The sequence below is a fragment of the Lutjanus erythropterus genome, chromosome 16 (assembly GCF_056507025.1).
Source record: "Lutjanus erythropterus isolate fLutEry1 chromosome 16, fLutEry1.hap2, whole genome shotgun sequence".
In the NCBI taxonomy this organism is placed as follows: domain Eukaryota; kingdom Metazoa; phylum Chordata; class Actinopteri; order Lutjaniformes; family Lutjanidae; genus Lutjanus; species Lutjanus erythropterus.
The window spans coordinates 35,543,918-35,558,176 of NC_139332.1; the positions used below are offsets into that span (position 1 = coordinate 35,543,918).

The 14,259-nt window shown below is 39.8% G+C and overlaps 1 protein-coding gene across 1 annotated transcript in view; it reads right to left on the minus strand.

Annotated features, from left to right (window-relative positions):
* The window catches only part of LOC146313546 (venom phosphodiesterase CdcPDE), a 59,671-nt gene that overhangs the window by 11,772 nt on the left and 33,640 nt on the right, over positions 1-14,259 (minus strand). Inside the window, exons 13-18 of the mRNA XM_084738493.1 lie at positions 13,004-13,126; positions 8,558-8,589; positions 8,330-8,457; positions 6,670-6,739; positions 6,191-6,278; positions 2,613-2,785 (exon numbers count right to left, since the gene is read on the minus strand). Coding sequence (XP_084594619.1) covers positions 2,613-2,785; positions 6,191-6,278; positions 6,670-6,739; positions 8,330-8,457; positions 8,558-8,589; positions 13,004-13,126 — 614 coding nt within the window. The remainder of the gene's footprint in view (positions 1-2,612; positions 2,786-6,190; positions 6,279-6,669; positions 6,740-8,329; positions 8,458-8,557; positions 8,590-13,003; positions 13,127-14,259) is intronic.

Below are 14,259 nucleotides of genomic sequence, written 5' to 3' on the forward strand. Positions count from 1 at the left end.
TGCAGTTTTTGTTTATGTTAAAGGGTAACTTTAGCATTTTTCATCTTGGATCTTATTTTCCTGTTTTTGTGTCTACGTGCTAATGGGGACAACGATCTTTGAAACTAGGAGAGAGTACTGCCTTCTTATTTTTGCCTCCCTACAGAAATAGCTGATTTTGTTGAAGTCTAAGCTCCTTTTTGTTTGATTAGATACAGCTATTTTGTCTCGCCACTGTTTCAGCTGACGGCTGCTGTACTGAACCCACATTAGGTCACTTAGACATGCGGTCCAGGGGCCTCATTACATAAAGATTTCCTGACTGCTTAGCTTAAGTTTCAGAGATAGGACAAATTCTCTTACCAGCTGTCTTCGCTCGTCATTGGCTAGTTTGTTTGTTGTGATGAAAAAGAACTCATGGGATTTAATTTTAGCTTCAGTGAGTCAGATGTATTAGTCATGTTTGTGGAGGAAGGGAATCCCCATCTTTTTGGGGAGTTTTATTCCCAATTTTCAGTCAATTATTATAACTTTTATGATATAGTTTAAAAAAAATCTTGTATCTTCAACATGTACACAATGAGAACCTCTTTGAGTATATAAGGATATGTTAGCAGTGGATTTAATTAGGACTGCATCTAAAAATTATTTTCATTAACTGATTAAAGTCAGAAAATATGGAAAAAAATGTTGATCTGTTTCCTAAAGTCCAAGATGATGTCCTCAAATGTTTTTGCACCACACAAAAACATCCACTTTATTGTCAGACAGGAGTAAAGAAACCAGAAAACATTCACATTTAAGAAGCTGAAGTCAGAGAATTTCTTTTAAAAAAATGAGAATAACGATTTATTGTGGAACATAATGATACATCTGACCTTTATGTCTTGTAAAATATGAGTTCAAAAGTTTTGTTGAACAGTTGCGTGAGTTGATGCTTGTTGCTAGTTGATGTTTAATTACCAGCACTTTCAGGTGACTCACAGTTTCGGTACAACAAATCTGTCTAATTAAAAATACTGATAAAAACTATTATATGATATTAAACCTAATTTAACACATTTTATGTTTGTTTTGATGCTTTTGAGTTTAGCAGTGAACAACTAGAAGACAAAAGACTTTCATTTCTGCTACCAGGTGGCTGCTGAAAGCCCTGTTTTTCTACATCGATCTTGCAGAAGAGAAGAAAAGGACCGTTTTCTGAAGGTAATCAGTGATTTATCCTCTTCATCCAGAGAGGCAGTAATGGAGGGATGATAGAGGGAGGAGAGACAGAAAGAAAACACTGCCCTGCACAGATGTAGACAATAAAACTAGTGATATGATGTTGATAGACGAGCCTCCGAATCTCTTGATGAAATGTGGCTGCAGTCATGGCTGTGCGGATGCTCTGACCTGTTAATATGGGTACCGAAATATAAACCAGCTGGTAATGCAACGCACACACACTGCCAAGGCACGTCATGTGAACAAGCTGTAAGAACATCTTGTATCTTTAGCGTGGGTGATGTTTTAGCTAAAATGTGAAATCTTCGTAATAAAGCTGAGAGATCGGACGACAAGGAGCGAACACTCTGACACCAGTTTCAGGTTCAGAGCCTGAGCTGATTGTCCTGTTGTCCTGATACATAAAACATCTACATAACACTCTATTTAATATTGTTAAAACTGAGCTGTTTATCACTGTTGCTAGGAAACAAGATAGGCAGCCTTTTTGACATAGATTCAAACAAAGTCAGTTGGTGTGAATTCAATCCTCATATCTGCTCTTGAATCTGATGCTTTTAATGATTGCATGCTCATTTACTTAGAAGTGCATCTTCAAGCTGTCAGAACTTGTCTGCAACGATTTCCTTTTAGATTGTGTGACTGATACACACCTCCTATGAGGTGTCTTCAATATGATACCTCATAGGACGTGTGCATCGTACAGCAGCTGCACCTTGTCCGTGCATGTAGGACAAGCGTCAGATTTCCTGTTGAGAATCTGTGCACATCTTTTCTGTATTATAATATAAAACACAACAAGCCTCAATGAGTTCATCCCTATATTTGCTGTGGCAAATCTGTTATTCTCTAATGAAGTCATGTGTCTGATTTCCCATGGGAATTAATTTAGTACTCTTGTCTTATCTTTGTGGAGACACGACTGTTAAGACAGATTTGGACTATGGGTAAAAAAGTCAGTGTTCAGGACTAAATTCTTTTGGTTCATGGTCAGTTCAAGGTAAAGCATCCACCTACACTTGTGTATTTTCATTTGTTTATACCTTATGTCACTATTTTTGGCACACTGACTAGTTCTGTGTTCTCTAACGGGCCAGGTGAATGATGTAATCCCACAAGCTTTTCACTATCACACAACTCAGTTTATTTGTTATTATGACTGGTTGCCTGGATCATGTATCTAATTTATTCACACTTAAGGCTGCATCAAGATAAAAGCATATTCAGCATCTGTGCATTTGTCATAAATCAGATGTAGAATTTTCTTTTTGCCTTATTCAATTTTTACAAACAAATTTAAGCGAAAAATAAGAAAACTTTTGTGAATGAAGCTGCTGTTCCACAAAATTTTCTTCTTCAGTTTAATGTGACTCAACTCTGAAATATATAAAGTTGACAATACTTACCATGGCAGGACAGGAACATCCCAGGTTGTCTGCAGGGTCGAGGCTAGTCAGCGGACACTGACCAGGTGTGCTCTGCTCTGCAGGGGACGTTGGCGCGTAGAAGGGTTGCCGAAGGATGTGGTTCATACTGCCATGGGTCCCGTTGTTGTCGGTGGGAGAGATCTGCAGCACATCTGTATGGAAAAGAGACTGCTTAGTCTTCACATCAGTGCATGTCTGTTGGCTACAGATTGTGTGTATTTTACAGCCAACAATTTGAAAAAATATATGCAGAGATTGATATCTTGCATGACTGCATTGGCAGGGTAATTTGCAATTGCATGTTAGTCTGAAACATCTCAATTCATTTTGGATTTCCAGGGGGTGTTATCACCAGGCACAAACCAAAATGTCTCTGGGTATCACTGGGTGTTTGCACTGTCATAGTTTGGTCACTAACCCATTTCAGAGATTCTGGGATGTAAACAACTTGCATTCAAGTCAAGCCGACTTGAGGATGTCAAAACCACAGAAGAGTTCAGGAGAACATGCGGAAGATGCAAAAACTTACAGAGCAGGGAAAGATAGGGCTGAGATATTGGGCAGCAAGGAAGGCTGAGGTATTTTCAGAAACTGAAGTTAACGGGTGGTGAAGATCTGCACACAGCATACAAGCTCAGAAAGACGTTTGGTAATGACCTTTATTGAAACACAGGCTGAACAGGAGCTTGAACAGTTGAAGCAACACAGGTAACAGTTCGTAACTCGGGCAATGAGTTGAACGGTGAGCGGTGATGTGAGGCCACAGACCCGAACAGTTCTGCTCAACGGCAGGCGACAGACGGTACCGGGAGGGAGGAGGCAGGAGATGAGGTCGATGAGGCGGTGGACTGGGAAAGTCGTGCGCACGATACATGAACTGAGACCTTTTAGATCAGTTATGAAGTCGTGAATATCAGAAGAGGGGGTCGTTCATGTTAACTCTTCTTGTGAACGCTGTGAACGCGACCCCATTTAAGGGAGAAAATAATCAGAAACAGTGGCGAGTTCTGATGCGCTGTACATGGTCAGTAACGCCAGCATGGCCGGCCTCTGGCTTTACGATGTGCTGTGAAAGCAGCCAGTGAGAGCGATGAAATGTGTGATACAGCCCTGAACAATACATGCAAGTTGATGTGGTACAAGGACCATTTGAGAAAACTGTCTTTCACACTTCTATTGTTGTTTCTTTATTGTGCAAACTCTGTTTCCTAATATGAAAATGCTGTGGTTGAGATCTGGGGAGGCTAAAGTGTATTTCAAACCAGAATCACACTGCAGTGGTGTGAACTTCTCGGCTTGACTCAAACCAGCTGATGGCATCAAACAGCCCGTTAGTAAACAGTCAGTGATATCAGAGTTTTGGACGGAGGAAAGAGAAGATCAGCCCATCAACTGACACAGGGCTTTGGGACATTTTTAGACAGAATAAGACATATGTGCTACCGGCCAGCAACGGCACTAAGCTGTGTCTCTTGGTTGTGTCGAGAAGGGATCTTAAAATGTTCTTTTTTGTGCAACAGGTGGGAGGACAGCCAGCATACGCAGGAGTCATGTGTGAGACAGCGAGGGAAGCAGAGCTCAGCACACACACTGCAAACGCAGGCTGCTGCAGGAGAGAGTGAGATACACTTCATGGGAAAGCAGAGGGGTGAACGCACACTTCAAGAGATCCAGGACGGGCAGAAATGAGTCTGAACAAAAAAGTGATTACATATTTAGCAGAGCAAAGGAAACATGAGCTCATAGTTTGGTCTGCGCTGGTTGCCAGGTGATTTTTTGACATAATGCAAACAGAAACTCTTCAGCCACAACATATTATTCTTTGCACAGTGTTAGCACTTTGTTTGACCTTGGTTTTCTGACAACTGTTTATGTTTTTCAGCACCCTTGGATCCCTGTTCCCAGTGACTCACAGCCAGAGGTGATAAGTAACAAGTGGAAATAGTGCTTAAATAGAATAATCAGGTATCTGTACTTAACCTAAGTATTTATTTTTTCTGGCCACATTTTACTTTTACTTCCTACATTTTAACACAAATATCTGTACTTTCTACTTCTTACATTTTGAAAACATTTAGTTTTAATGCATCTGAGGGGAATTATTGATCATCTTTATTTTGCATCACTGTGCACCTTCCCAACACCAAGACTGATTTCAGCCTAAATGGATGGGAAAACAACACACAGGAAAGACGATTCCTGGTGTATCCGTCAGTGCATAACACATAGGATAGATGTAACAAGTTTAAAAAGAAGACAAAAAAACAATGTAAGAGACTTAACAATATGTAAAAAGACAAAAAACAGTGTAACAAGACAAAAAATACATAAAAGATGTAACAAGTTGCGATGAGACAAAAAATGTAAACAAGACACAAAGGATATAAAAGATGAAAAGATGAAAAACAACATAAAAGATGTTACATGCCGAAAAAGATAATAATAAAATAATTTCATAATAACCTTTCAATATATTGTAAATCAAGTGGTCTTAGACAGAGCTAGACTTCTGCACCTCCTCCTTCAGCCTTTAGGGAATCTGGTAGGGGTGTAACGATGCAGTCATGCATCCGATGCATCGGACTTTAATGTGTTAGATACGAGTGCATTGGTTCAGACAGCCTGTATCGGTAAAAAGCTGAACATGAATTGGAAACAACTCAATGCAGCACTTGCGTATCGATACGTCTTATTAGGACGTGCATACGTTTCATATTTGGCGTCAGGGAGCTGCCGCTGTAACTTTCTTCTGTTTTCTCTCTCTTCTTGCCTCTGCCTGCACCGCTCTCATTGGACGCCTGCTGCAAATCATTTATGCAAAACATGTCTGACAGCGGAGTACAGAGACAAAAGTCTGACCCACAGAGACGTCATATCACTGTAAGAGCAGGTAACACTTCACTGTTCCTCCACACTAATCCAAACTACAGCACTCTTCATATGAAACAGAGCAGCACATCATCTTACTGCAGAAATACTAATATTTTAAACAGTTTTAAAGTTTGCTCACAGTTTCTCATTCAGGCTACAGGATCTCATTTACACGAGACTCATAATAAGATGTTAACACCACTGTAATGTCTCCTTCGCTCTGTCTCTACTGTTACTGGATTTAGTAAAACTATCAGGATGTCTTTTTGCAGCTAACAGCACTCTACAAACGTAGCATTAGTGAATCAAAATGTAAAGATTCACACATTGCATTGTCTTGTATTGCATTATATCGTATCGTATCATGACAGAGCTGAATCGTATCGAACCGAATTGTTGGCCATTTAAAAATTTTAAGATATATCATATCGTTGAACATTTATACGAAGAAATCGCAGACCTGCAGACTGGCCAGATGAGAGCTTGTTTGTTGATTTGTTTATTTAAATGTTTGAGATTAAAAACCAAATTTATTTTTACTCCTACTTGTCAACCTCTGCATCAGCGATCCACAGAGAAATCATGGAAACGAAACGTAACTCGGATGAGATTCAACAATCAACCCTTTTTAGGCTTCCTACCTCCTGCAGCTTAGATTATTTGTCAAGAAAGACTCACAAACTTACCACACATGAGATTGTACAGCTCGATGTTGGAAAAAGGTTCGATTTCTGTCTTGTAAAGAAATTTGGGTCCATAACTGAGAAACATGGCCTGCAAGAGAAGAGGAAGTAATACATTTGAAAACACTGGAAAAAGAAAAGATCAAGGTAGTAAAAAACCTATTCAAACTTAAACATGCAGTTTCGGTAGTTCAGGTAGATTTTAGTGCAGAAATAATGCCATTTAAATAAGAAGTGGTACAATGCCATTTGATCTCATAATACTGGAGAGAAAACAGTCATCTCTACAGTTGATATCTCCAAAACTCTGCAACTCACACCAAAAAAAAAAAAAAAAGAAAGAAAACAGGGGGCAGGGGGAAAAATATATATATACATATATATTTGATTTTGGGATGGTTTGTCCTATTTAATTACACACAGTTAATTAGATTAGACATAATTGTTGACAAATAGAACAGAACAGTATAGGAATCGCTCACATGCATGCTCTCAGCATCATTGTCATAGCCGTGCGTGCCACCAGAGCAGAAGGTGAGAGACCCTGGATATCTGTGGGCAAATCCAGAACAGTTTACAGTTTCAACATAAAATGAATCAGAGGAGCTTCTGCAGAAAACTGAAATGTGTGTGTGTGTGTGTGTGTGTGTGTGTGTGTGCGTGTGTGTACAGTCTCTGGTTTCAGTCAGTTCTTGGGAAACCCCCAGCAGAGAATGACATCATGGTAATGACATAGGGTGAACTGCATGTTCAACCACTTCAAAGAATTAATAACCTGTATTTTCTTCTTCACGACAAATTCACTGTCAGTACCTTTAATGTGGTTCCTAAATGGTATGAGACATACAGCTAATATCCACATCTGTCCGGCCTCATTTATCAGCTGTAATGAAAACTCTGAAGGAATTTAATATGCAACATATCGCTATCTTTACCTGTAACTTTGAAGGAACTTAATAAAAGAGATTAAGTGTTTGCTTTTCTTTTCTTTTCTTTTTTTTTTTTTGCAAAATGGAAGTTCTCACTATTCATGTCTGATTCCAGTGAATAATTTCCAGTGAGAAATGTGCTGTCTACACCTGGAGAGTATTTCTACAGAGGAGGACAGAGGACTGATAAAAATTTTAATTAAAATATTATGACATCACAGTGAAGTTGATTTTTGAGCTTTTGGATGTAAAACAAAAAAAAAAGTCAATTTTATTTTATCTAGATATTCGTGTGTGAATCAGAATTAGCATATAAACTCTTGACTTATGACCAAAAACTCTCTCAAGGCATTCAGACATCCTTTAGCATACAGTCATGAATATGCACAAAAAAAAAAAAAAAAATAGGCTGATGGGTCCAGTGGTATTTGAGACTGGCTGTGGAAAAGCTGGACGGACACGGACAACTCACACTCACACAAAAGCATCTGCGTGATACTTCCACCTGGCCGAGGATGACAAATGTAGCTACAGGGGAGCTTGTTTAAACCAGGGCTCAAGTTTCCCATGTGATTATGTTTACATGACTAATGGATTAAGTTTTGAAACTGATCCAGCTTTGAAACAGGGCGCAGCAGACATCAGCCGCAAAATGGGCGGCTATGTAATTGTGCAATTTCCTCCTTGATGGGCTTCGACTGTTGTTCCAAATGTCTGGCAACATTATGAAAGCGACCCTGCCAAAGCCACCGGATTCAGTTTACCGAAACTGCAATTTTATCATCAGAAAACACTCTGAGCCAACCTCCCTCTTGTGCCTCTACCAATAATTCCACATCTAATTTGGTGAATGCCAAACCAGAGTTGGTGACCTTTCTGTTTTTGCTGAGTTTTATTTTGTGTCTGTCAAGTTTGAATGTGGTGCGTTTTATGATGATAAAATTACTTTTTCTGTAAATGACGTCTGGTGGCTTTAAGGAGAGAGAGAAAGCGCCTGTTTCTGGTTTAACACAAAGGATCTTATTCTGAAAAAACTATTTTGCTGTTGACCGCTGCAGCACTACATTAGACCAGTTTAAAAAAGTCTTGTCTCCATTAGTCACATTCACTCACCGATGACAAAATATGACCTAGGTTGAGAAATCCCTTAGTTACCTTTTAAAAACAGCGACAACACCAACAAAAACAATGGAGGGCGCACAAACTTGGATACCTCTCAAACAGCCACTTTGTCTCGACCAGGACGCTAACGTCTTCAATGCGGCGGCTGTTGGCAAAGTGGAGGCGCTTTGGCAGGTTGGCCTTCAGGTACGGCTTGATCTTTTGGTCCGGTTTCTTACACTGAACTCACCAAAAACACAGACAGTCCCACTTCAGAATAAACTCTACTTCACTTGCAGTGAATAGCTGTAACATGTCGGCGAGAACAGTGAATACTTACAGTCATGTTAGCAACAAGTCCAGCTGCGTCCCCTGTCAAAAGGGATCAAAACAATTAAGTCAACATTTCTGTAACTACAGCAACTGCAACACCTAAACTTTTGCTGATGCATACCTGACATGATGTCTTAACCGTGACAATAAACACATTGAATCAGCTCTGAGTTATTTTTAGAATTAAAGATGAAAAGGTGATCTGGAATGGAATGAAACCAAGATGTTGATTCCAACTTCATTTTATTATGCATTTGATGGTTCTGTCTGATAATCTAGTAGCAGACAGGCAAATTCTGTGTGGCGTAGGCTTTTTCTTGAAATGTCTGATGATTGTCCTGATTTCTTTTCTACGTCTGATGGATGCAGACTTCTACACGTGTTTACAGACAAAGTGTTTCTCCTTGACATCAACAGCACACAAGGCCACTTCATATTTGACGTGTTAAAAGACACAGTGATGTGCCTCAGATATGCCCACGGTATGCTGACATAATATCTAAGAAGCAGGTTTGGGTTTCTGTATTTGGTTTGTCGTGTACAGTATGTGTGTGTACTTGTTTGCCCCTGTTCTGTTTTGTTTCTGTTTGTAGTATCCTGTAAGCCTGTGCGGGGCAGGAACCCTTTGGTGCATGACACTTTGAAAAAATAAATGATTACCATACCGATATGAAATGCTGATGCTATTGTGAATTTTCTACAACACCCAATTATACACTCACTGTGTATTTTATGCACCTGCACTAATCTAATCTAAAAGATGTTTGAAATGCTGATGTTTCAACACAGCATTCAAACTTGGGGTGTGTGTGTTGCTGGAGACACAAATAAGATGAAATTTGGACATAGGACATGTTCAATATTAATAAGTTTTAAATAAACTGGTGAACAGTGCAGTGTGCAGCAGCAGGGGCGGGGCTTCAGGGCTCTGTGAAACTTTATTGCTTATTTTGTACTTTCATACCTTATATAGCTTATTCTTTTTGTACTTTATTTACTTCTGTACCTTCATATTTTGTTGCTTATTTTTGTATTTTAATTGCTATTGTCCTTTATTATACTCTTATTGTTAACTGAATCTTTATGTTCTATTGCCTATGCACTTTCTGCAACTGATATCACTAATATCTTTTATTTCTGTCTATTAATTCTTTGTAAATATGTGTGACTACAAGCACTGTTTCAGGATGACGCAACTGCAATTTCATTGTGCCTGCACAATAACAATAAAGTTCTTAAATCTTGAACATGCAGATTGTCATAGTTTGGGATTTTCACTTCCTGTCTTATGTTGGTATATTGTCCCTCGTGTGTCTCTGTTGTCTTTACTTCTTTATCTTTGTCTATTTTCCCACCTTTTTTTTTTTTATGTGTGAGTGTTTCTACCTGCCCCTGGTCACCTCCCCAGTGTATTTAGCCCCGTGTCTGTTCCCTCTTCATTTTTGTGGTCTAGACTCCAGTTAAACTCTGGATCTCACCTCAGATTGTTGCATGTCTGCATTTGGGTCCATTCTGCTTTTAACCTGCTTGACTGCGTGACAGTAATTATGTTGGATTCCACTGTGATCAGAGGAGAAAGTGACCACGCTATGGTCAGATGACTTAAAAACTGTGCAGTGTTTACCACGGATTGTTTGCTTTGATTCTACCAGAATTAGATATTTTGTGTCTGTGCTGACAACAGCATTATGGCACAAAGTTTTCAAGTTGTCCATCCGTCTGTGTGTACATACATGCCAGAACACAATATCTTAAAAATTTCTTCAAACTCGAAGATGAACTACTTAAGTTTTGTTGGTCAGGTCTCTCTCATTGTCGTGAACACGATCTGTCAGGAACACAGTGTAAAAATTCCTTTAAATCTGGTACAAACCTTTAAATCTGTTACAAACATCCTTTTGCATGCTTTGTGCCATTCTTATGTCTTTTCCTACGTCAATTCAGGCAACCGTGTCAGCAGCAACACAGCCGTGGCCGTGCACATCTGCACGTATGAGATTTGGGTTGAGAGGCTGGACCAAAACAGCACTCAACACATAAGCTTACATATTATTTTATATCACTCTACCATGCAGATTTATGTCCACCTCTCTGTCACTGTGATGACTCAGCCCTCTGTTATTTTGTTTTGGGGGGGTGCCTTTATTTTCATACAGCTGAAGATATGACACAACAGGAAAGGAGGTAAAGAGAGGTGATGACACGCAGCAGGTGGGCGTCAAACTGGCGGCGACTGCTGCAGAGGACCACCTGCCTCAGCACATGTGGTCCATGCTCCACCAATTGAGCTACAAGGGCGCCCCCATCTTATTGTGTGTCATCCAAAGTTTATACAACACACACACATTCTCCTGCTCTAAATAATGTATCATATCTCAGATCTTCAAACTCGACTGGAGTCTGATGCAGAGCTGTGATTTGTTTGACTGATAAGCTGTAGGTCCAGAACGTTAATTCAGGAACGTCGCTCTATCGTGACATCATTTGTTACACTGGATGCTAAAGTACAGAGACCTGCATTTTATGGCAGTGAAAGCATGGTGTTATGAGGACACCTCAACAATCAGGTGGAATCTTTCATGTTTTTGCTTGCATGTTCCAAGAAACCGCAGGACTTTTGAATGGCTTGATAAAACCTTGATGCTTTGAGATGAAACCCATTCACAAGCAGATTTATGTCAGTTTTTCCTGTGTGAGAAGAAACAGCTCACATGTTATGCCCCTGTACCACATTCTTTTTAAAGGACCAACATGTAGCCATTACAGATGCAGCGATGAGCGCAGTGACCCAAATAGGGAGTTTGAGCCATAGATGGTGTTTTAAATAGGTTGTAACCCTGTTTAATATACAATCTATGGTTAAGCTCTGGTAATCTATAGTTGAAGCTCCACAGGGACACAGGATGCCTCCCAACCTCATAAACTGACAATAACACATGACGACGATGTAAGTGGATCAGCACTTCCTAACCCTTGGTGTAAAGTGAGCTGATCCAAAAACTGCAAATCTGGACTCTGTTGTCCTGATCTTCTGATATCTAAATGTATCTAAATGAACATTCTTTGAAAATACAAGACAGAACCTACAAGATCAGTTTTATGTGGGACAGCAACAAGGGATTAAAACATCTGGATAATTCTGATATACATTTACCTTCTTTTTCTTTCTTTTTTTTTCTCCTGGTTTTTCAAAGGATTTTAAGATCTGACCATTCTGATTGTGGCCATTTCTAGTTTTTTGGGGGTCCTATGCAAAATGATTTTTTCAGAGCCTCTATTTTTTGAAATTTTAGTGGGGGGAATGAAAACTCTCTGAAGTGGTTCATGGTCATGCATTTAACATTTAATACATTGCATCTGGTGCACTGTGAATGGAAAGGAGGACAGATCTGTGAAGACACTGATGTTCTCTCAAATTCAAATCACAATTCACAAGTTGATCACAGCAATTTAAAGCTATAGAGAACAATAATAAATGGGAATCATAATCTGCATTATAACATTTGAGACAGGTGCTGCATTTATGGAAAATTATTATTTTAAATGTTAGGAACAAATTTGTAATAAATAATACTAAACTTATTAAATAAACAAATATAAAGATACACAGTGTGCTCAGATGAGTGACTAAGTAAAGCTTCCCCTCTGCTCTCTGGACAGTCTTACTTTGAATAGCAGTGGAGATGCTGAATGGCAGATCTGCTACTGAACACAGATCATCACCACATCACACTGTCTGGGGGCCCCCTGGTGGCTTTGGGGGCCACATGCAACCACATATTCTCCAAATGGCAAGAAACGACCATGATTCTGATCCAGGTACCACAAGATCAGGATTATAGAATCTACTAGTCTTTGGACGGGCCTCCATCTGATCAAAGTTTCAAAGTTTTGTTATTTCATTAACAAAGAGCTGTGAAAATATTGCTGTTTGCATATTATTCATATTCACTTGGGAACTGAGTTGCACTTTGCACTCTTGTTTTTGCACCAAGCTGGAGGGTGTTTTTCTTTTGTTTTTTGGGGTTGTATTTTTAATTGAAAAACAAAGGCAAGCATTTAATAAAAGAGTGATTAACTGTGTGCCCTACATGTCTCCATACCAGCCTTGAGTCAACCCTTCTAGTAAAATCAGGATTATTCAGATTTCAGAACTATCCTAATTTCCACCCTAGTGTTCTGAAATACCCCAAAACAATATTTGATCTGGATTACCAAATTCTTATCCCAGATTTGTAAGATTAGGACGACATCTCCTGGCGTTTTTTCGTATTTGCCCAGCTGGCTTTGCTGTGACAGGAACTGGTAACTCACTCGTTCATCTGACGTTTCCAGTCTATCTAATGCTACAAACACACAACAGACACACTCCTTCTGAAACTATTCTGATGCCTGTGGGCAGCGTGGCTCATAAAGCAGGATCACAACAGGTTTCTTCAGTGTGCTTACTCACAGACTGTGTCTTTGTTTCGGGCTCTGACACGTCCAAATGGTCCTTCAGTAACCCAGTAGTTGCTGACGTCTCCCACCAGCTCCTGCAGCACCTCCTTCCTTTTGCAGCTTGTTTCCTCCATACCTGCGAAGGCAGTCAGGTGTTACGTCAATGTCATATGTATTATAACAAACAAAAAGGAGGAGACCAATAGTTTCTGCTATGTTATGTATTTCACACTTCCATGACACTACAGGCCGTTAGACTGATTTCTACCCAGGAATTTGACTGTTTCATTGGACTATTACAATATACAATTTGCAGCCACTTAGAACTTGCTTCAGACATGCAATCCACCAAGTGTTTATACAATCATAACCAGGGACGGATCAAACTTGTATTCATGGAAAATCAGACACGCAAGATTTGAGAGTCACGATATTTGATTTCAGGACAAAAAATGTTGAAGCATTTTTTCAACACAAGCCATGATAATGAATTGGCAGCTGTCTCTGTGCCCTGTGCATCATAGTATATCGTTCTTTATTTTAAAATTGTAAATAATCCCCATTTTTGGTAAATGTATCTCTTTCTTATCTGTAACTCTAATGGAATACTCTTACCTTTCTTATTTATTTTAATAATTTCTAAGCAGATTGCACACAGAAAGCCATAGTTTTAACCTGTTAGAGGGCTGCATAGCTGTATATAGAAAAAAAAATACACCAGCAGTGTAAAAATTAGATTTCCCTAGTCGACAAGTTACAAACTTCTCAACCGCTCCAGTCAGAGTCCTCTACATCACCTCTGGAATGGTTCTGCATTTCCAGTTGTCAAACTGGTCTCCGTCTACCCTGCAGGCTGCGTCCCAATCTGATAAGACTAGTAACAGAGCTAACAGTTAGCAGCAGTGTGCCTGTGATTTAAGTGTTACAAGAGAAATGATCTGTGATGCAACAATCCCCCGGGTCAAACATCAAGGCTTCAAAAGACTGAAGTGGGTTTTTTTTAGGTTGGAGGTCAATGATCGACTTTGTAGTCGTGTCAGCTGACCTTTGGCCGTGTGTCTTGGACACTCGGGTGAAGAGAGGGGCTGAGCTGTCAACTGATCACCACCTGGTGGTGAGTTGGATCCGCTGGCAGGGGAGGAAGCTGGACAGACTTGGCAGACCCAAACGTATTGTGAGGGTCTGTTGGGAACGTCTGGTGGAACGCTCTATCAGAGGGGTTTTCAACTCCCACCTCTGGGACCAGATCCCGGGGGAGGTTGGAGACAT